The 24655-nt window shown below is 34.6% G+C and overlaps 1 protein-coding gene across 1 annotated transcript in view; it reads left to right on the forward strand.

Moving 5' to 3' along the window:
- The window catches only part of GRIA2 (glutamate ionotropic receptor AMPA type subunit 2), a 121498-nt gene that overhangs the window by 76959 nt on the left and 19884 nt on the right, over window positions 1-24655 (forward strand). The window contains exons 4-6 of the mRNA XM_082727760.1: window positions 13405-13601; window positions 17733-17786; window positions 22641-22802. Coding sequence (XP_082583886.1) covers window positions 13405-13601; window positions 17733-17786; window positions 22641-22802 — 413 coding nt within the window. The remainder of the gene's footprint in view (window positions 1-13404; window positions 13602-17732; window positions 17787-22640; window positions 22803-24655) is intronic.

Below are 24655 nucleotides of genomic sequence, written 5' to 3' on the forward strand. Positions count from 1 at the left end.
AGTCAAGACATTATTAGTCGAAGGTCACTGAAGTGACTGCCTTGAAAGTTGGTCAAAGTGAAACTGAATAGATATGTAAATAAGGGCTTCTAGAGAAATTTATAGAAATTAAATATATTCACATGCAGAAGTTTTATGAGAAAGGTATGACCATTATTAACCTTGCTTTAAAATGGCATCCCTGAATCTCAGAGAAGTTAAAGGACTTGCTTATGTTCCTTCCGTTTGAGTAGCGGTACAATTTGACCCAGGTCTTCTGACAGCAGACCCATGCAGTTTCGTAATTCTAGGTTTATGATAAAATGTTATTGATTATCATACTAATTGGATAGAATCTTGGCTCATTATGCTAAAGTTGTATTTTCAGGGGGAGTTACTTCCTTTGTGTTTTCCACATCTCTTGTTGCAAAGTTTATTATTAACAGATCTGCTTGATGTATGTGTCGTAGAATCCCAAATGTTCCTTTTAAAAGTTTTATTGACTGATTGATTGATTTGAGTATAGTTGATACACAGCGTTACAGTAGTTTCAGGTGTACAACATAGTGATTTCAACAACTCTGTACCTCGTGCTTTGCTCACCACAAGTGTAGCTCCCATCTGTCCACATACAACACTATGACAATACTATTGACTACATTCTTTTATTCCCAAGACTCATTCATATCATAACTGGAAGTCTGTAAATCCTACTCCCCTTTACCCATTTACCCAATACCTCACCCTTCTCCCCTCTGGCAGCCAGCAGTTTGTTCTACGTATTCTATATTTTCTGTATTTTATAAACTTATCCTCTGTTATATATAGGTCTGGTTCTGCTTTTTTAAAATAGAGTCTGATTCTGTTTGTTTATTCATTTGTTTTGTTTTTTAGGTTCCACATATGAGTGAAATCATATGGTATTTGTCTTTCTCCTTCTGTCTCTCTCCTTCTGTCATAATAACCCCTAGATTCACCCAAGTTGTAACAAGTTGCAGGATCTCATCCTTTTTTATGGCTGAATGATAGTTCATTGTATGTATGCCACATCTTACTTATCCATTCATCTATTAGTCAAGACTTCATCTGTTTCCATATCTTGGTTACTGTAAATAAATCTGCAATGCACATAGGGGTGCATAGATCTTTTCAAATTAGTGTTTTCATTTTCTTTAGAATCTTGGATGTTCTTAACTATTTCTGGGTCCAAGATTTGGCTTCAGTGGGTGTACTTTCTAAAGCTGAAGGAACATTTTGTGCCTGTTTGCATATGTATTTTTCTAAAGACAGTACCCATAATCAAACTCAAAAAGATTAAGAACCGCTATTGTACGACTACCTAAGTACCAGATTGGGCTTCCTTCAGCAGCTTGCTTCCTGGAGTTATTTAAAGGTTCCAGTGAAACCCAGAAGCCTGTTTCAACCAAGATAGGGCACATTGTTAACCCACAAGGGCAGACAGGAAGAGAGCCAGCCGTCAGTCAATTCGCCATTGATTAGTCTGTAGTCATTTGCTGCAGCAATCCCGTCTGGAGTGCTCAAGCTAGGTGTCTCATTCTCTGCCCTGTCCTCCCCATCCCGGGAATGAGAACACTTGGTGGAAAAGCCTGTCAGCACTCTACAGCTGAAAAAAGTCGCTATGTCAACAATTTCTCCCCCCTGCTTTGGGAAGGGGGAGCTTTGGTATTCCTATGAGGAATGAAAAATTAAAACAGAACCATTTAAAGAAAATATGGATTGTAATGTGCTGGATGATTCCGAAGCATACTTCCTATTAATGTGATAAAAGGCTTACAAAACTAACCTTATTCATAGGTTTTCCTTCCGCTCTCTGCTATGTCCTTTAGAACTCTTGCATTAATAAGACTAGTCTACAGTCTGCGAGTATGCTGGATGACTCTTTCATCCTTGCACTCTGTTGGCAGTGATTTCAACCAGGGAAATATATTTTATCTCTGGACGCTCTTTTTCATTGTCTTTGCTCCAGAACCAGGCCACCACCATGTTTTCCTTCTCTTCCCTCTCCATTTCCACACTTGTTTCTCTTTTGGGCGTCTGGGTAGCTCATTTGGCTAAGTGACTGCCTTCGGCTCATGTCAGGATCCCAGAGTCCCAGGATTGAGTCCCGCACTGGGCTCCCTGCTCAGTGGGGAGGCAGCTTCTCCCTCTGACCCTACCTCCACTCGTGCTCTCTCTCGCTCTCTCTCTCATTCACTCTCTCTCAAATAAATAGAATCTTAAAAAAACAAAACAAAAAACAAAAAACAAAACACTTCTCATGAAAATGAAGGTAAAATTGAAAATCCTTAACATGGCTCTCATGTCTGGTTCCTGCCAGTTTATGCTACTGTCCTGCTCACTTACTAAACTAAATCCATCTAACTAATCTTCTTTCACAGTGTCAGATACACCAAACCAAACTCATTCACCTCAAATATCTGGACATGCCTCTGGTTCTTTCTCCCCCTTCACAGTTCAGCTTACAGAGCATTTCCACTGAGCTTCATTTCATACTGTTCTCTCACGAAGAAGTCTCCTCTTTTCCTATGTATGGCTTATCACAATTTATAATTAATATTCATATCTGTTCTTTCACTCAAGAACTGCTATTGAGCTCCCACTATGCTTGAGGAATAGTTTTAGACACAAGGCCTAGCATTTTGTCTTTTGTTTGCGCCCTTGGTGTAAAGCCCCAGGAAGGCAATGTCCAGGCAATACCCATTACACTGGGGGTCCAGTTCCTTACTGTACACATAGAACTTAAGATGAGTCTGCAACAGAGCTGATATTGAATAAATAGTATTAATGGGTTAAGCTTCTGTGTATTTTAAATTTGAGATGATCTGAGAACCTGAATCTCACTGGCTAAATTGAAGGATCAGAAGATGATTCTGTTTGACAAAGCTGAAGGTGGCATTTTTACTGTGGGGTCCATTATCAAAAAAACGAGTGTGAGATGAAGTGAAAGTTATGCAAAGCCTTATTCTATACCAAGCATTAGAAGTCAGACTGACCGGCCAGGGCCGCCTCCGAAGAGAGCGACCCCCTCCCAATCTCACAGACTGGTTTTATAGGGCATAACCGCAAACACAAGGTACGTGGCTTCTACCTGGAACCATACCAGGAACTACTGGGGCGTTTATTCCCGGAATGAAACAACATGTAAACAACAATATGGCTACCTAGGCAATATGGAGTTGTTCTGGCTAAGCAGGCCCTAATAGTTAAACAGGTTTTAACATTAAATTGGCCCTAATAGGGGTATACTTCACCCTCACTGTGACTCCCTCTGGGTGAACCTGAACTTTTGAGAAAGTCATATAGACAATAAGGCCATAAACAGAAAGAGAGAAACTCTAGTATTTGGAGAGAGATACTGAGGACAAGCTCTGGTTGATGATCAGGTGAAGAAGGATGAGTCCATGAAATTGTGAAACGAACATGAAACATTTTGAAGTGATTTTATAAATACATAATTTGGAAATATTAAATGAAACTGAAGTGATAAGATAATCTCATCATTAAATTTTACAAACTGATTTGAGTTTCAGTACATCTTTTGAGAGAAAAATATTAGAGTTACAGTATTATATGTTAAAGTGAAGTATTATATATTAAAGCCAAAAATGGCCTTATGGGCACATTTCCAAGGTATTATAAAGTGGTTGCTCCTGTTTTATTTATTTATTTTTTTCTTTTTTATAAAGAGAGAGCACAAGTAGGCAGAGAGGCAGGTAGAGAGAGAGGGGAAGCAGGTTCCCCACTTAGCAGAGAGCCCGATGTGGGGCTTGATCCCAGGACCCTGAGATCATGACCTGAGCCGAAGGCAGAGGCTTAACCCACTGAGCCACCCAGGTGCCCCCAGTTGCTCCTGTTTTAATATGAACAGTGTTACATGAATCTGAAACTTTTCAGAGGTAAGAGTATAAGACTCAAAATAGCAAAAGACTTCATTTTTACCTAGTGTTTTACTTGGATTAAGGAATGGGATTTTGCTATCCAGGTTTTTTTCTTATTACTGTCCTAGTTTTTATAGCTTTGCCATCATACTACATTTTGAAAAGTTCATTTGTGCATTTATTGTATGATTGGCTTTCTTATCTTCAGCTGTTAACTTCATACCCTTCAAGGAAGCACCTCCTTATTTAGTGTTATGTGATTGTAAGCATGCATCTTTGTTCTCTTTATCCCTGCTTTGCACGCTTTAAAAATAGATTCCATGATTTCATCTCAGTGTGTCTCTACATGCTTCAATTTTAAACAATTTGGTCTGTCCTTGATGTGGCACTCTCTCTACTTCTTGGATTATAAGTTTTTATTTTTTTCAACTTTAAAAAGTATTTTAATTTCAGTTAGTTAACACACACTGTTATATTAGTTTTGGGTGTACAATAAAGTGATTCAACACTTCCATACAACACCCAGTGCTCATCACAACAAATGCAGTCCTTAATCCCTGTCACCTCTTTCACCCTTCCTCCAAACACTTACCCCCTGGTAGGCATCTTCTCTGAAGTTAAGAGTTTGATTCTTGCTTTCTCTCTCTCTCTCTCTCTTTCTCTTATTTTTTTCTATTTGCTTGTTTGTTTTGTTTTCTTAAATTCCACATGTGAGTGAAATCGTATGGTATTTGTCTTTCTCCGACTGACTTATTTTGCTTAGCATTATATTCCCCAGCTCTATCTACGTTGTTACAAATGGCAAGACTTCATTCTTCGTATATATATAACACATCTTCTTTATCAGTTCATCAATGATAGATCCTTGGGCTTGTGTCCATGTCTTGGTTGTTGCAAATAATGCTGCTATAAATGTAAGGGTTCATGTATCCCTTTGAATTTTTTTTATTATTATTTGGGTAAATACACAGCAGTACAATTGTCAGATCATAAGGTTATTTTTAACTTTTCTAGGAACCTTCATCCAGTTTTCTACAGTGGCTTTACCAGTTTGTATTCCCAACAATTTGTGAGGGTTCCTTTTTTGCCACATCCTTTCCAACACCTGTTGTTCCTTGTGTTATTGATTTTAATCATTCTGACAGGTGTGAGGTGATATCTCATTGTAATTTTGACTTGTATTTCCCTGATTATCAGTGATGATGAGGATCTAGTCATGTGTCTATAGGCTATCTGAATGTGTTTGTTGGAGAAATGTCTGTTCATGTCTTCTGCACATTTTTAATTGGATCTTTTTTTTTTTTTTTTTTTGGATGTTGAGATTTAAAAGTTCTTTATGTATTTTGGATACTAGTCTCTTATCAGATGTATCATTTGTAAATATCTTCTCCCATTCCTTTTAGTTTTGTTGATTGATTCCTTCATTATGCTGAAACGTTTTATTTTGATGTAGTCAATAGTTTATTTTTTATTTTGTTTCCTTGACTCAGGAGTCACATCTAGAAAGAAGCTGCTATAACCCAGGTCAAAGAAATTACTGCCTATCCAAATTCTAGGATTTGCATGGTTTCAGGTCTTACATTTTTATCTTTAATCCATTTTGAATTTATTTTTGTGTAGGGTGTGAGAAAGTGGTAAAGTTTCATTCTTTTCTCTGTTGCTGTCTAGTCCTCCCAACACCATTTGTTGAAGAGACTGTCTTTTTCCCATTGGATATTCTTTCCTGCTTTGTCGAAGACTAATTGACTATATAATTGTGAATTTATTTCTGGATTTTCTGTTCTGTTCCATTCATCTATGTGTCTGTTTTGTGCCAGGACCATACTGTTTTGTTTTGTTTTGTTTTGTTTTGTTTTAAGATTCCATTCATTCATCTGACAGATAGAGATCACAAGTAGTCAGAGAAGCAGACAGAGAGAGAGGAGGAAACAGGCTCCCCATGAAGCAGAGCTCCCAATGTGGGGCTCAATCCCAGAATCCCGGGACCATGACCCAAGGAGAAGGCAGAGGCCCCAACCCACTGAGCCACTCAGGCGCCCCAGGACCATACTGATTTGATCACTTGAGCTTTGTAATGTAACTTGAAGTCGAGAATTGTGATGTCTCCAGCTTTGCATTTCTTTTTCAAGATTGCTTTAGCTATTTGAGATCTTTTGTGTTTCCAAACAAATTTATGATTATTTGTTCTAGTTTTGTGAAGAATGCTCTTGGTATTTTAGTAAGGATTGCATTAAGTGTATATATTGCTTTGGATAGTATAAACATTTTAGCAATATTTATTCTTCCAATCCATGAGCATGGAATGTCTCCATTTCTTTCTGTCATCTTCAATTCCTTTCATCAGTGTTTTATAGTTTACAGGTCTTTCACCACTTTGATTAAGTTTATTCCTAGGTATCTTATTATTTTGGGTGCAACTGTAAATGAGTTGTTTTTTTTAAAGTTTCTCTTTCTGCTGCTTCATTATTGGTGTATAGAAATGCAAGAGATTTCTGTACATTGATTTTATATTCTGCAATTTTACTGAATTCGTGCATGAGTTCAAGCAGTTTTCTGATGCAGTCTTTTTAGTTTTCTATATACAGTATCATGTCATCTCCAAATAGTGAAAGTTTTACTTCTTCCTTATCAATTTGGTATCTTTTTTTGTTGTCTGATTCCTGTGACTAGGACTCCAGTACAATGCTGAATAAAAGTGGTGAGAGTAGATATGCATGTCTTGTTCCTGACATTAGGTTTCAGTTTTTCCCCATTAAAGATAATGTTAACTGTGGGTTTTTCATAGCTGGCCTTTATTATGTTGAGATATATTCCCTCTGAATCTACTTTGTTTAGGTTTTTTATTATGTCTGCATATTGTACTTTGTCAAAGGGTTTTTTTTTTCTTTCCTGTGTATTTTGAATTGTTCAAACGGTTCTTATCCTTTCTTTTATGATGTGATGTATTATATTGACTGATTTGTGACTATTGAGGCACCCTTGCAACTCAGAAATAAATCCTACTTGATTGTGGAGAGTGATCTTTTAAAAATATATAAATGAATTCAGTTTTGTAGTATTTTATTGATAATATTCATCGGGAATACTGTCCTGTAGTTCTCTTTTTTAGTTGTGTCTTTATCTGGTTTTGGTATCAGGGTAATTCTGGCCTCATAAAATGAATTTGGAAGTTTTCCTTCCTTTTCTGTTTTTTGAATAGTTTCAGAAGACTAGATATTAACTATTCTTTAAATGTTTGGTAGATTTCACCTATGAAATCTGGGTGAAGAGTTATGTGGTCCTGCACTTTGGTTTGTTGGGAATTACTTGATTACCGACTCAGTTTCTTTGCTGGTTATTGGTCTGTTCAAATTTTCTATTTTTTCCTATTTAAGTTTTGGTAGTTTATAGTTTCTAGGAATTTATCCATTTTTTCTAGGTTGTCCAATCTGTTGGCATACAGGGTTTTTTTTTTCAATTTTTAATAATATTTTCTTAGTGTAGAATAAAACATAATGGCTTTTTAAAAATATTTTATTTATTATCCATTTGAAAGAGAGAGAGAGAGAGAGAACACACAAGCCATGGGAAGGGACAGAAGGACAAGGAGAAATAAACTCCATGCTGAGCAGGGAACCTGATGTGTGTCTTAATCCCAGGACCAAGGGATTATAACCTGAACTGAAGGCAGACCCTTAACCAATTGAGTCACCCAGGCACCCCTATATTATTAAATGTTAATTTCTAAATATACCAATTGATGTTCTTTTGAGCAGCATGGGGCCAAAGCTTGAAAATGGCTCATAACTTTCTGCCCCAAGTATCAGCTGGATAAAAAAAAATTTTTTTCTATGCTTATTTATTGCACTGCTCCTAACTAAGACTACACTTTAAACCCTTCTTCCTTCCCACCATCCATCAAAATGCTGAGCAACAAGTCCAGGAGTCCATGTCCCAATTATAAACAAGGCAGGACATGGATTCATCTTGGTCTTTGTAGAGTGCATCTTCTAGTTCAAGTTTACCCATGAGAGCAGTGCTGAAAATGTTCATTTGGTGACTGTGATGTTTTAGGACCGCTGTCTTCTCTTTATCCAAGCCATATTGCAGCAGCCTGTGACTTCTTCATGAACCAATGCTCTTCCTAAAAGCACATTATTATTGAGGTGCTTGGGTGGCTCAGTCATTAAGCGTCTGTGTTCGGCGCAGGTCATGATCCCAGGGTCCTGAGATCAAGCCCCTCATCAGGCTCCCTGCTTTGCAGGAAGCCTGCTTCTCCCTCTCCCACTCCCCCTGCTTGTGTTCTTCACATCTCTTGCTGTGTGCTCTCTCTTTCAAATAAATAAAATAAAATAAAATAAAATAAAATAAAGCGTATTATTACTTCAAAGACAGTAGGTAGATAGATCTTCAATACATTTGAAACTATAGAATAATGGTTTACCTATGTAAACCATATGCATTAAATATCACCTTATGTATTAAATTTGAACCAAGACTTTAATCCAAATGTGTCTCTTATTTATTGGTTCAGTGTCAATAAAGTAAGACAACACATTTCTATACATAGTAAGTAAAACTAGAACTAATGCTTTATATATTTATGTCTTGATTTTACTTTTAAACTATACTGTTTGTTCCCTGAAGGGAAGGCTCCTTGATTCCAGTTTCAAGAAGAAATCATGCATAGAATAAAAATACTTCCAAATTATAAATTTCTTTTCAGATGTTCCTGAGAAAGTCAATAAGGGAAATGTATGTTAATCTAATCTGCCTAGCATGCTGCCATGATTTAGTGATCATAAATATTAATTTCTGTGCCTGAAAGATGAATAAGGGCAGTGAATTTTAAATGAAACAAAGAAAATATTTTTGAAAAGAAAGAAATGAGCTGAATGAAATATACCTATTTGCAGTAATCATTTTTAATCTACCTGCTAATATACCAATTAAAGCATTTAGACTTTACCTGTCTTTAGGCTGATGATGTTTCTATAACTCTCTCACAGTATTACTAACACTAGCTCAAGATGAAACTGTGAAGTACTGATGGCAATACTTTGGAAGAGTTTTAAGGTGATTGTCAGCTCACAAATAGGTTATACAACTATAACTAGTTTTGCAACAATTAAGCATTTGAAGTGGTAATGTAATCCAACAAAACATAGTCTAGCTATTCTTTATTTTAGCCAAAAGCCTGAGAATTTATAGAGTTTAGAACTAAATTTTAGACTTTGTGATATTCTTGAGTTACTTTAAAATGCATTTTAAATATATGATTTAGGAGGAATTGTTAATTTTCTGTTTTTTTTAAATTTTCCAATTTGTAGATGAACAACTGTGTATCTCAAGCTTTCTTTGTTCTTAGTAATTTGGTAAAAAGAAATCAGTTTCTGCTATAATTCAAATATCCTGATACAGTATAGATACTAGAGTAAAACAATTACTACTTACTAATAACTTGAAGTAAACGAGTATTTTTAAAGAAGTCCCACTGTTCATGCAAGTTTATAGTCTGGTTAAAAGATGGAGGTATTTATGAAGATAATTTTATGCTAGTTTGTGTGGAAAGGAAAGAGTAATTATCTCAGGTAATATTGTTTCCCCTAATTAGAATGTGGTACCAAGAGACCAAGAAATGAATTTGTGTTAGGTTTGAAGAGGTTAATTTCACCTCAATAGTTGTAACATGTATTTTCAGTGATTTTTAAAATGATCTGTTAATTTTAAACTAACCAGAATTAACACAAAAGTCTGAGTTGTGAGGAAGACACAGATCAAGTTAGGAGCCTAAGAGGTCTGTTACTATTACTGAAAAAAAAAGTCTAAGAATATGGATTACTAAGCATGGGACAGCAATCTCTTTAAATCATGAGTCAGACTATGACTATATTATGGATTGTGAATTACTTCTGGCTGTTCCTAGATGATTTAATATTATTCATTGTCTTCTGATGACACTAAATTAATCAAATCTGATATTGCACCACTTGAGCTATTTAGCTTCTTAATGGATGTAATGTTTTTCGGCTTCATAGGTTACAAAACATTAATTCTGAGAGTTTGAATAAGAGAAAATCCACACCAACTGTGAGTTACTTTTGACACATAGAATGAATTCGTTGAAAACTCAACTATTTTTTAAAATGCCTTCTTATTAATATATTATATTATATCATCTTCATATATATTACATTATATCATCTTCCTTTTTTTTAACAAGATGAACTGCCAATGTTAGGTATAGAAATATCACTTGATTAAACTGATTTACAAATCATTTGTATCTAAAATTTCTTTTAATATATATTGAAAGATGAGATAGAATATCAAGAACATCACCACTTGAAATTTTAATATATGGTCAACTTCATAATTAAATAAAAACAAAAAATAATTTCTGCTTAGAAGAAAGGAATTGCAGTGTTATATGATAAGACATTGATAGCATATGGAAGATCATTCATAGATGTAATGTTTTTAAGGAGGTAACAAGGAAGTGTTAGTTGCATAAAGATTAAAATTTGTGAAAAAGTAGGACCTAGATAGTGAAAGAGGTTTAGAAAATTAGCTATTTTTCCTACTCGGGGAAGAAGACTGGATAGATTTAATAACTGTTTTCAAGCACTTTGAGAGCTCTTGAATTGATCATGATGGCCAGCTGTATGTTCTATCTTCACTGATGATGAAAAACAGGAAGAGGGTTTGAATTATATCATAGAATGATTTATTTATAAGTAGTGGATGGAAATCATAGGTGATCCATGAATTTTTTAAAAGAGATTTTACATTAATAGATTTTTTTTTTCCAATGGAAAGTGGTCTCTTGTTTAAGTTATTCTTTGAGAAATTCCTGTGTATCCTGTTTTTGGTACATGACTGGACGGAAGAAACAATTATTGTTGTTTTGTCAAAAAATAAAAACACAAATTCCCTTTAAGTTCAGTTTATGGCTCAACTTCCCAATTCGAAATAAAAATAAATTATTTTAAAATTTTCACAATGAAATGTTTTAAATAAAAAATAGAATAGTATGAAGATCCCCAAGGACTCTTAATTCAGCTTTGTATTTTTAAAGATTTTATTTATTTATTTGACAGACAGAGATCACAAGTAGGCAGAGAGGCAGGTAGAAAGAGAGAGAGAGGAAGCAGGCTCCCTGCTGAGCAGAGAGCCTTATCTGGGGCTCGATCCCAGAACCCTGGGATCATGACCTGAGCCGAAGGCAGAGGCTTTAACCCACTGAGCCACCCAGATACCCCATTAACTCAGCTTTGTTAATGACAAATGTATAAGGAATTCTTGTATTATTATCTATATCCCTTGTCCTTCACAATTGTTTTGAAACAAATACCTGCCATCATGTAATTTCATCCGTACATATTTCAGTTTGTATTGTGATATAACCACAATGTCATTATCGTATGCAGGTTTACAGTAATTCATTAATCTCATCATCTATTTTTCCCCACAGTTTATTTGAGTCAAAATAAAAATGAGGTCTTTATCCCCCAATTGGTTTATATATTTCTTAAGTCTTTAATAACATACGTAGATTTTCAATTTGATGATTGCAACACTCTGATATTTAGCATATTACTCTGCCACATATTCCTTATAAATCGGCAGCTAGAGCTAGAAGTCTGGCAAGATCCATGTTCATTTTTTGGCAGGAATACTCCATAGATGAAGTTAACTATTCCCATTTAGAGACAGGTAACTTCTGCATTTTAGCAGCAGTTAATGATTTTTACCTTGATTCATTAATTCACTATATGTTAAAAGATGGTTGTAATTCTGAATCTATATTCCTTCATCATTTCTGATTTGTCAGTTGGACAAATGAGGTTTTCCAAAAAAGGAAAAGCTGTCTTAACTAATTATTACCCTGAGTATAGGTCATAAAGGAGGGGTAAGAAAATGCTTGTTTCTTTTCCTTTATTTACCAGTTTCAAAATCATAACTCAGCTCCTAGTATTCTTCAAAGGCAACCAGATATTTATATGTATTTAAATATCACTGATTCAATTTCTTTGCTGGCTATCAGTCTGTTCAAATGTTCTATTTCTTGCTGTTTCAGTTTTGGTAGTTTATAATTTTAGGTATTAATAAGAATTCATGGGTTTAAAATACGTTATATATTTAAGTCTTTTGCAGTTATTATTCCTATTGATATCCAAATTGCCTCAAATTTACTTGATCTTCATCACATTGGCTCCTGAGTTTTTTGAGACAACTCTGATAGTTTTGGAGAGCTTCCCTGCATTTTGTATCACAAGATGTTCTAAGCTAATCTTATATACTCTTGATCAGTATTGAATCAATACAATTTTTAATGCTGTTTCCAGGTTTAGTAGTTTGTTTTTTTTACAATGCACATATTTTTGCCATAGTAAATAGATTGAAAATAAAGTGTAGCACGTGAATAAAATTTATAGAGTAGTGTGATCATATTAGGTAAATCCCACATTTTATGGCTAAAAAGAAATTAGCATTCTTCTGAGAAAGATGTAGGACTTTCTGGAATCAGAAAGAGATGTGATGAGCCCTGAATTCTTTTTGGAGCCCAGATTTTGTGTTGTTCATTAAGCTATTAATAGAAATGATGAATTTAGGTTGGCTGTGAAGAGTTGAAGTGATGTGGAAGACAAGTTTATGTACTGCTTTTCCTAGTGCTAAACTGAAGATTTAACTTTAGGGAATAAGTTCTCCAATTATTTTCCTTCTCAATCCTATGTATAAAGTAATATATTTTTATTAAAAAAAAAAATAAAAAAAAATAAAAAAAAATAAAAAGAAATTTTCTAAGTCATACGATGTTATAAGCAAAGTTACTGATATATAGTAAACAGGTCTTACATTTGAAAAGTTAAGTAAATGTAACAAATCTGAGCTAGAAAACTAACTGCTACCATCTGGTTAATAGGTGAACATTTTAATCTCTATGGAATCAGTCCCAATAACAAAAACATGATGTGACAGAAGGCTGAGGAAAACAACGGCTGACTGGAAGACAATAGGAGGAAATATAACAGCCTCATTGAGATTGTTGGCTCGTATGCTCACAGAGACTCATGTAGATTTGTCTCTCTGAAAATGTTTGCAACATTTTAATTTAACATCTTCTTGACAATGTTAATATGAAATGATAGGTTGTCATATGTAAAGAAACAGTCTTTCCCATTCTGTAAGAGAAAGAAATGTGTGTCATGTCTTTGATCTCACATTAACCAAAGGTATCACAGACATTACTCTTTGGTAATATCCAAAAGAAACAGCTGAAAGAGCTGAAAGAAGGGGAGACTATCCCTCCCGAAATATGGTTCTTTCCATCAGAACAATAGCATATAGATAAAAGAGTTTTTGATGTGAAGCGGAAATAATTCAATGTTGATAAAGATCTTCACTGTAGCTTTTTAGAGGAGTCAACATCCCCTCAGTTGCACAAAAATATCAGACTTAAAAATATATTTGCTGTCAATTTCACAACGTAATTCTGAGTTATTCAAGTATCTTTTTTGGTCATCATTTTTCTTTGCCTTACTAGGCTTATCAACACTGCAAGCTGTACTGGATTCTGCTGCGGAAAAGAAATGGCAAGTGACTGCTATCAATGTGGGAAACATTAACAATGACAAGAAAGATGAGACATACAGATCACTCTTTCAAGATCTGGAGTTAAAAAAGGAACGGCGTGTAATCCTGGACTGTGAACGGGATAAAGTAAACGACATCGTAGACCAGGTTGGCTACTCTGTTTTCTAATAGCACCAAATATAGAATGTGCGTGCGGTGTCAGCATTTGCAGCCAGTATTCGTGTGAGGTGCTGAACAGCAGTTTTTCCTTTATGGTTTATGTAGGATGAAGCAAAGGTCATCAATTAAATTACCTCTGGTTTTCGTTAGCAATAGCAGATGGTCTTCAATCATGCTGACACACCATACTAATCATTAACTATATTCAATATGTAGCTACTGAGTCTTATGTTCTATATGATAAGCATTGCCTTAAAGTTTGATATTTTTAGTTGGAAATTTAAAATTTAAATTGTTGAACATTTTAGAGATAAAGAAATGGCCACTAATTAAGTGGAAATAAGGCTGGGGTTCTAAGAGAGAAGTGAGTAGTTGTGGCAAAACATGGAGAACATCAAACATTAGAGCACAGTATGGAACATTGAGCCTATGTTGTCTGAACACATCTGTGTCTTCAGAGAAAGCCTGTATTTATTTTTCCAAGATTTTTGTTTCCTCCTGCTAGGTGGGCTTTGTGTCACTATAAAAATATTAATCTATGAAATTAAAATATGTGGGGAGACATATTCAGTCTGTGTTTGCTGTTTGAGAAGTTTACTGGACATAAGGATGTTTTATCTGTGCTTACCATACCACTTTGATTCTATTTAAGGTCTCCTAGGATAGGACAGCTATTCAGTAATACCCTAATGATAAAAATAAGATTCACTATATTATATGTAGGGTAAATGACCAGGGATGTTGGTGAAGCAGCATCATGATTTAGTGAGTTAAGATCTGCTTCACTGGGTATCTGCTTCTTTTCCCAACTGATAAATGTGTGTGTGTGTGTGTGTGTGTGTGTGTGTTTGTGTGTATGTAGTGGCTGTTAGTTCCTTGGAATAATATAGGACTGGAAGAAAAATATGCAGTTAAGTATGCATTTCTCGGCCCTTCTAGGTTTTAAGTAAAAAATTAATTCACCATTTGTATAGCACAAAACATTTTGTAAGCATAAATGTTTATGTAGCTTTAATTGATATGTAATAATACAGGCCCTAAGACATACAAAATTAATCTCACATAAAATATTAAATAACCAGATAAACTAACATGTTATGAAAAAGAGCTAAATGTTTTATGCCAGAGAGGTGAACATTTCAGTGAAAAAGTCTTAATTCTTGTCTCAGGAGATGAAGTTAGGGTTGTTTTAACCTGAAGGTCTCCTGTTCAAACGTGATCCTCAGCAACTCATTTGAATTTCATAGGAGATTCTCATTAAAACTGAATCTTAATAATAGTCACTAGTCTTTTTTTAAAGAATTTATGTATTCATGGATCATCATAATAAATGTTGGTGAAAGTCTACATGAAAATAATTATTTCCAAAACTAGAAGATGGAAACTATAGGAGAATTGGGAATATATGGAATATGTTGAAACAAATATATGATGATTAAATGTTCATATGGACAGCCATTCAAAAGGTACAGAGACTTTGCACAAGTTTATTGTATTTTCATAAGATACTCTTGAATTATTAAATGAGTGTGTACAATGGTTGGTTGCATCATTCAGCAAACATTAACTACAGACATCCTCTGTGTCTAGAATGAAATGTGCAAAGACAGGGAATAGTAATAGCTGTACTCCATTAACCCATGGTTTAGAGGGGAAGGCAAATTTTACATGTCACACTGTAGTTCTACAAGTTAGAAAGCAATGTGGTCTAAGAGGTGGAGGAAGAACCTATCTTTAACAGGGAAAGGAGAATCTATGGAGGGTTCACACACTGGCAGCATTTGTCTGGCTTGTTTTCATTCATTTACTCATTCAGTAAATTTCCTTGGGTGTATAATATTACCAGACAATCACTGTGGTAGATCCAAGAAAGTAATGTTAAATAAAACAGGCAACCCCATTAAGGTAAATATTTATGATATATTTACATAAATTAATATGCAATTATCGTGGTGGTATATATGAATGAAGAGAACAGGATGTTATGAAAAAATTACAAAAAAATTTAGATTAGGAGATCATGGAAGACCTTCAAAGAGTAGAGTGACCCAAGCAAAACTACATTTAAAGAAAAAGAAACAGTATTTACTTATTCACTCTATAAATACTTATAAGAGAACAGAAGTGATGAAACTTTACTGTTATAATAGCTTAAAATTAGAAAGAGAACCAATTTTTCTTGATTATGAAAATTTTATCATTCAATAAAACCTTAGTTACGTATTTCTGATTGTGATTGGGTGGAAAAGGGACTCAGCCATCAGAAACATTTAGAAATCAATATAAGTTTACTATTGTTAGTGCAGTGTTAATTATTATTATAAACCAAAAATATGATGGCATGGTCAACATGAATTCCTATGTAGAGGCAGAGCTACTACTGAATTTTCATACCCACCCCCCATTTCAGTGAACGCTCTACTCAACTACTGGTAGCACCGTTTATAAGATTTGTGTTGTTGTTGTTTGCTTGTTTGTTTGTTTTTAATTCCCAGAAGGAAGGCATACATGATTCAGAAAGTAGAGTGAACAATGAACAGAACCAACAGATGACAGTAGGAAGTATGAAGGACAAAATTAATTCAATTCAAGTGATGCTAATTAATATATTTTTCATGCAGAAGGACATCTTTTCTTTGCAATTTTCCTTTCAATACAGAGGGTTCATTTTATTGGAAAAAGTGATTTAGCTGTATAACATAAAAATAGGTTAGAAAATGATACAAGCCCTAACTCTCTTCCAAATAGCTATCACTTAACATCAAAGGAGCATTTGGTGGAATCTTTCCTAAGATTTTGCCCGGGTTCTTTAACTAAATGCATTGCTTCAGAGTATCTGACTTTGTCTGGGATAAGAGAAGGTCAAGGAAATCCTTTCCTAGGAGGTAATATTGGGCTCAGATGCCTTGTGCCTGAAGCATTAATAAGACAAATGATATGGTGCTTGAGAGAGCTTTCCAGGCAGGGAAACAGAATATGTGAAGTCCTGAGGTGATGGAAGGAAGCCTTTTTGTGTACAAAAATACTTAAAAGGAGGGCCAATGAGACCCTAGTATACAGAGTGGAAAAAGAGGGCCTGGAGAAGCTTGCAAGATTACTGGCTTTGTAGCATAAATTAAGGATTTTGCTTATTATGCTAGAAGCAATGGGAAGTCACCAAAACTGTGTCATCAGGGAAATGAGCTAATGGTTTGAATGTTTCTCTGCAGCCCTGGCATTTCCTGCTTTCTTTTGGTGTGAAATTTTCTTAAAAATAAGAGCTACATTTGAATACCTAAGTACTTGGACTACAGCATGGCCATTTCATCAATGTCTTACTCTCTTGAATTGCTATAGATCAGTGACAAGTCACACTGATTCTGTAATGTCCCAAACTCTCATGAGCATTACCAATTAGACCTCAGCCTCGTGTTCCATCATATGTTTATCTCGCTATTGAGTTTTGACTTAGATTTGTGGAGAAAGTTTAGTTTCTCTGATGCTTTGCTGCCTCAAGCTGGAAATAATCATGTTTATTTGAACTAAATTGCAAGCATCTCAAGACTCTTAAGATGAGAATATTATTTTATAAATTCATTTAAGAATTCTTTTATATGCTTATTAGTAATTTTTAAATTAATGTTCTACTATAAATTTGAGTATCTGTGTGTAAGTATAAAAATCTCAGGTGTTGATTTCAGTTGTCTAATGTTTTAGAAAAATAGCTTTTACAGAAATAAAATTATGACTTATGGATTCAATATTCTTTTCATTTTACATTTCTTAAAATCTTGTGACTTTATTTTCACCGAAGACAAAACTGAAATAATTATTTGTTTACTTATTGACTTTTTGACTTTTTGAAAGATAGCATTTATAAAGCACTGCAATGTATTGTTACTTTTTTCTGAGAGAAGTATTATTGTATTTGAGAATTATATTTTGTATATATTGTATTTGAGAATTATATTTTGTATATATTGTATTTGAGAATTATATTTTGTCAAATAGGACCCATCACAAGATATCAGAAAATATAGTAGATAAAATTCCACTTTTTTCCTCAGTTAGGTTATAACATCAATAATTATAATTTTATTATATGTATGTATTAAATAATTATTTCTTTACCTTTGTTAGGTTATTACCATTGGAAAACATGTTAAAGGTTACCATTATATCATTGCAAATCTGGTAGGTAAATTAATTGATATTTTTAATTTTAATAGAGATACTTAGAAAATAGTTTTGAATGACCAGCATTTATCAGTGGTACTTTTAAAAACATATCTTGATTATATTGATCAATTAGAAGTAACAATGTTTTTCTCAGTTTGTGTTTTAGACTGACTTCCCACTTTATATACTCTAATCAATTTCCTATTATAAATGATGTAAGAAATATTTGACAAATTTTATAAATTGTTTTAGAAGGCATATTTAATTATGGAAAAGTTTTCAAAAATATCTAAAGTTCAATTGTTCAAATTTCTTCTTGTTTCTCACCATCACAATGTTTCATAATTTTTCCCTTTGTGCATTCCTTTAAAGTTTTCAGTAAACATAGTATTTGAGATAAATACACATTTGTGAAAATACATCTTAGTGAAAAAGCTGCAGATGTCAAGAATTTTTATTTATTTCTGATTTTCTATTTACTCTGAAAGCAACACAATGACATTAAATCCCTGTAGCTGTTCACTTTTTCATTGGGCTTTCTGTCAAATTATGATTACACTGAACATCTAAGTGTTTGATTGTATCTCCTTCTCTTAAGTATAATCAGAGCCAAGTTAGAATTATTGTTAGACATTTTTTTCAAAATAGTTTTCAGATCAGTAGTAAAATGACCTTAAGCCTTTACTGTTGCAAAGTTTTATGTTCTTTATGAAGTCTGATCTTACTTGACTGAGAAAACTGCCCTCCTCAATCTCAAGAAGATAGAAAAAGAGGGAGAAAATGAGAGCTTATTCTAAATAGCATAATAAGACTTTGGAAAGGTCTCATATTTACTCAGATATAGAGTAATTTCTTTCTTTCTTTCTTTCTTTCTTTCTTTCTTTCTTTCTTTCTTTCTTTTTCTTTCTTTCAAAGAGGGATGGAGGGTAAGGGCAGAGAGAGAGGGAGAGAGAGAATCCCAAGCGGGCTCTATGCTCACTCAGCAGCATGGAGCCTTACTCGGGGCTTTATGTCATGACCCTGAGTTCGTGACCTGAGCCGAACCAAGAGTTGGCCGCTCAACCCACTGAGCCCTGGCACCCCTGTAGATTTGTTTCTGTAGGTAGTTTCTGGAATATTTTATTGTTCTATCAGAAGACATTATTTCTAGTAATGATGGGCGAAAAAACTTTATAACTAATAAATGCTGTTTTCACTAGAAGGTGGCACCAGTGATTTAGAATATTAAATCTCAAATCTGCATGTTATTAGTAGAAGTTGGTTGTTCAGATAATTTGTGTATGCAGACCCAAACCCATCCCCAAAACCATGTTTGCCAGTGAAATGGCTATTATAAAACTCATTAGAATTTATCTATTGATATGATATTGCAGATCCTAAATGACTCCCTACCAGAGAAGCAGGGGTTAAAATAAATGAAGCTCTGTATTCACTCTCTTCAGAACCACATTCTGTGCAGGGAACAGCCTGGACAGTCAGTCCCCTGTGTGAATTGTGCCATTTGATGAACAACACAGAGCCACATTGAAAGCCGTGATCTTTAAAAATGTCCAGATGGAGAAGATTATATTGGAACATTGAGAAATAATGACAGAAGGTGGCTCATCAATTTGAGAGTTGATATCTGATGCTATGAAATGGAAAGAAATGTACAGATGACCAAAGTGGGGAAAAAATAGAAAATAGAAAACATGTGCCTGTTGCTGTCCTCTTCTAGGGAGGAACATGGCTTGTATTTTATCTGAATTCCAATTCTGCTTTTCCATTCCTGAATACTTGGCATCTTCACCGTATGGAACTTTTATTGAGTCAGTAAGTTCAAAGTATCTGAGGAGTGTTGCAGTTTCTGAGAATTTAGAGGGCACTTGAAATTTTCACTGACATTTAAAATTGAAGAATGCCATTCAGAGTTGAAAAGCTTTCATCTTCCAGACTCTCGATTGGAGACATCTCCCTTTCTCTGTCTAGGGTCTAATGAGTGTTAAATGAGGTGGTGATTTAAAAAAAAAAGTCCTCAGATACAGCTATTGATGAATTTCCTCAGGAACAGGTAATGATTGATTAGGCTCCCAAAACACAGATTATGACTAAGTTCCTGAAACAGCATTTAAAAGGATAATTTGTACATAAAGTGATGAAGAAGTGGTCATAAAGGGAGGCAGTTTTCATTTCTTCAACCTAGATATGGACAGAAAGTACTGCAATCCACCCCGACCTGACTACCATACAGTGAAGCACTTCATCAGGTAGCCTCCGCCAAGCACATGGAAATTCCAAGAAATCTTTTATTGTCTGAGTGTTAAATAGCCAAGGAGAATCAGGTATTTGAGAAAAGTCTGGGCCATGAAGGATGTAATACAAAACAAACAAATGAATGAATAAACAGAACAGGGCAGGCAGAAAACACACAAGAAAAATGTTTAAAATTGTAAAGAGTATCTGCAGAGTAATAGGAGAAAATTAACTATCCATAAAGAAGAGAGAAAGTATGTTATGAAAAAGAGGAAAAACTCAGAGAATAAGAAAGAATTATGGAAAGTTAACTTTTTTTCTACTACAAGTAAAATTATATGACTTTGATGATAAGTTTAAGAAAAATCTTCTAGATTATGTAACAAAATGACAATACAGTATGAGGTGGTATGTACAGGGAACCTGCGAAAAACTTAGATGTTCAATCTTAGATAGTTACAATGTCATAATAATAAGCATTCTAGAAAGACAGACAGTGAAGGCAGGGGGAAGAAATTATCAAATAACATTCAGAAAAATTCCCAGGACTCGATGACCCAAATATGCCCATTGTCTACACAAAACAATGAAAGAAAAGAGACTTCCTTTCTGTTTCAAAGAAAATGTCATCATGAAATTTCAGAGATCAATAGAAGATCTTGAAAGTTTCGGACAGGTAGGAGGAGAAGGCAGAGAGAAATATGAAGCAGGTCACATACAAAAAATAATTAGAAATAATGACATTGTATTTTTCACTAGGAACAATAAAAGTCAGTGGAACACTGTCTTCTTATGAGAGTAATCAAGTGTCAGAGCAAAATGAAGATATCTTGAGACATTCAGTGTCTCAAAGAATTTACCTCCAATGTGTCTGAGAAACTATTGAGCACTCTGGAAGAAGAAGGGAGTAAAACATGAGAGATTAGTGATCCAGGAAGTGAGAGAACAAGTCAGCAACGTGGTGAAAGGACACTCCAGAGTAACAGTTGCAGAAGAGATGGAGAGAGGCATCAATTCAAATTGCAGCATTCAGAAGCTCTCCTATAAATTAAATATTCAGAAAAAAAGAGAAATAGATTATTTGATATTTTTGATATTACTTAAAAAAAGATTTACTCATATAAACATGAAAAGTTCTCACGGAGTAAGTAGAGAAAAATAAGAATAGGTACATAGAAAACTATAGTAGTGAAAGAAATGAAGCAATTATTAACATTAGAGTGAGATACTACTCAAGAAGGAAAATGCAGGGACACCTGGGTGGCTCAGTCAGTTAAGCTCCCAACTCTTGATGTCCACTCAGGTCATGATCTCAGGGTTGTGAGACTAAGCCCCATCTCTGTGCTGAGCATGGATCCTACCCTAAGATTCTCTCTCTCTCTCTCTCTGCCTTTCCCCTCTGACTAGTGCTCTCTCTCTCTTAAGAAAAAAAAAAAAGGAAAATACAGTCATACCACATTATTTGACTGCTCTGAATAACAGAATTATAAGTATGATAACTGTGAACATGAAAATTTACCTGGGTGAGCAGGTAAATGTGGATGAATTATATACACATCACACATAAGCAGAAACTCAATAGAGATATCTAAAATTGATAAACTAAGAAAAAATAGAGAAAATATGTGCAGAAATATGGAGGTAAATATATGAAAAACAAAAATTACTGAAATTGCTTGTTTTGAAGCAGCTTAACTGGAGCATGGACGGGGCAGAGAAGAAAATCTGTGACTTTTTTGTTATATATATTCTTGCACTATTTGCATTATTTCAATAAAAAAAAATTTGACCCAGTAATGAAGTAATTATGCTTCTTTACACAAATAGTACTAAAATAGGTTTTTAAAATCAATAACAAAGAAAAGATTCTCCCATATTTGAGATTCGGGGATATTTTCAATCCTTATGCAGAATAATGAGAAGTAAATGTATGAGGTAAAAAATACTTATAATTGTGGTTTATTAAAATCATGACTTCGTCCTTGAGATAATGTCCTCTCAAATTAAGATAGAATTTATGACAGTGCAATATTTGAAATTAATGGCAGCACCACATGAACGTTTTACTAATGACTGAATTCATTATAATAACAAGTGATTGATTTTTAAACTTTCACGTATTTTATAAAAAGTTAAGCTTCGTACTTAATATGATATTGTTTGAGTGTTTGCAAATGATGATTAGGCATTTAGTACCTTCCGTTCTCATTTTAAAGATGTTTTATCACCTATGAGAATGAACAATTAAAATAGGAATAACTTGCTTACTATGTTATATCTCTTGGGGAACTAGCTTTATGTTCTTGAGTATTTATAACTATGTGGTAGTGCTCTGTTGTAGATTGAATAAATAAAACCCGTACTTATCCACGGAAGATTTCTCAGTAAAATGGAGAGCTTTTATGTGAGTACAACCAATAAACAATCATTGATTAAGGATCCGCTGTGATGCCAAGATGACAGTAGGTACTAGTGCAGAATATTGGTTGATAAATACACGAAACATTTCCTCCAGGCTTTTTTATATCTCATGTGTTCTTTGACATTTGTAAAACCACAATGTATGGAGTTATTGGGTAAATGTTAAGTTCTCTTTGAGTCTTAATGGAGAGCCTGACATATGTGCTCTATGTCTAGGGATTTACTGATGGAGACCTATTAAAAATTCAGTTTGGAGGTGCAAACGTCTCTGGATTTCAGATAGTGGACTATGATGATTCCCTGGTATCCAAATTTATAGAAAGATGGTCAACACTGGAAGAAAAAGAATACCCAGGAGCACACACGACTACAATTAAGGTATCTCTCTATCTACTAATAAGTCCATCTACATCTGGATCTATATATCTGTATCTTTATCTGTATCTAACTGCTGGCAAGTAGTGTGTTCTTTGGGACACTCTAGGAAGAAGATGAAAATCTTTATTTGTTTTAGGGACAAAAAGCAGTAAGTGCTTTATGAAATCAAATGAGGAATCTTTGAATTCTAAATGCAGTGCACTGTTCTGATACGAACATGACCACACTCATCTTTTATTCTCCATGGGTCTGGACTTCACTTGTTTATTCAACATATTTTATTATGTGTACACCTACCTACATATATGTACCTCTAAATATTAAATGCTTCTGCTGTTGATAGGAAGGTTTTCTTCCTTCTGTTCGTCGCCTTATTGACAGCGGAGATAAGAGAGGATCATAGCGTCTGTGAAATGAGATGATCACATTCTTTATGAAACTAGACTTATGAAAAATAAGAGCAAAAGTTGCAAAGCATTTCAGATACATAGTGATTTCGTTTGTTTATTTGTGTATTATTAAGCAGATGTGTATGAACCAGCCAGGACAGTGTTATTTTAGTTGCTCTCCCAGTTTATACTTCAGACAGAGGTTTTGTGGTTGTTTTCTGCACCTAATGAAAAGAAAAAACAGATGTGGATTTTTGGCTTTAAATTTGTGTCTGGCTCTGAGACTGGTCCTAGGTAAGGATTGAAAGCATTGAATTCTCTATTTTCGGATATGTGAATAGATCCTGTTAATTATAAGTTAAATTCAAGAAACCATCTCATAGAATGTTAAAGAATAACCCAGAGTTGTTTGTTTTTTTTTTTTTTTTCCTCAAAACTAGGTTACTTTGTTTGGTGACATTCACTGATATTCCCATGTACACTGTTTATAAGAGTACTGTGGGTTTGTGGGGGTACCTTCAGGTAGCAAAGCTGATAAGACAAACGGACATCTAGTCTTTTCATTGATGTCAGGGTATGTCTCCACCTGTGCTCAGGGTGTCTCCACCTGCTGCTCTCATTCTGTGGAATTGCAGGCTTCCATCCATTCCAAGATGGTGCCTTTAAAGCTCTCTGATGAAGATTGCATGTGGCATTCATCCCCAAATAGAACTAAAGTGCTCCTTTTGAATACTCGATTAGTCACCGTGTTCCCACCACTGCTGTCTACTGTGAGAAGGATGAGAGCAAAATGAGATGACTATTTTCTCATGGAAGTCATATCATTATTGAAGTGCATGGGTCATGTATCAAAATGCAGGGCAAATTTGGGGCCTGAGAGATTTTTAGCAATGCATTCTGTTAACAATTCCACCAAAACCTAGCTCCAGATTTCACTCTGCTGGGAGCTTACTCCCTTCCCACTGTAGCACTTAAAAACAAAAACAAAAACAAAAGTAAAAACAAAAACAAGACCCCCCCCCCCAAAACAAAAAAGACTCTTATCTTTGAAAATCCCCAGTCTAATGGAGATTAACATGTCAATAAGCAAATAAGCAAAACAGAGAATGATGCATGTAAAATATGCCAGCTCTCCACATATGATTAGGACAGTATGGGGGAAAGGATGTTAAGGAGGGCTCTCCAGGAGTGGGTGTCTCAGCAGGGCTTTTCACGTGGTTGAGCAGGAGAAAAACTATAGGAGGGTGTTGGAGAAAGAGAATGTACACAGATTCAAAGTGATACAAGGGCATGACAGTGTCAGGAAACTGTACTTTATCTTCTGTTTTTTTGTTTCTTTGTTCTGCTTTGTTTTCTGCCGTAAAAATTCAAAATACATGGATTGGGTGAGAGATGGACATTTTGTGGGAGTCACCAAGAGATAAGTCTTTTTTAATGTCAGCAGATGTAAAAGATAGGAATCAC

Source organism: Mustela nivalis, assembly GCF_964662115.1.
Source record: "Mustela nivalis genome assembly, chromosome: 4".
In the NCBI taxonomy this organism is placed as follows: Eukaryota; Metazoa; Chordata; class Mammalia; order Carnivora; family Mustelidae; genus Mustela; species Mustela nivalis.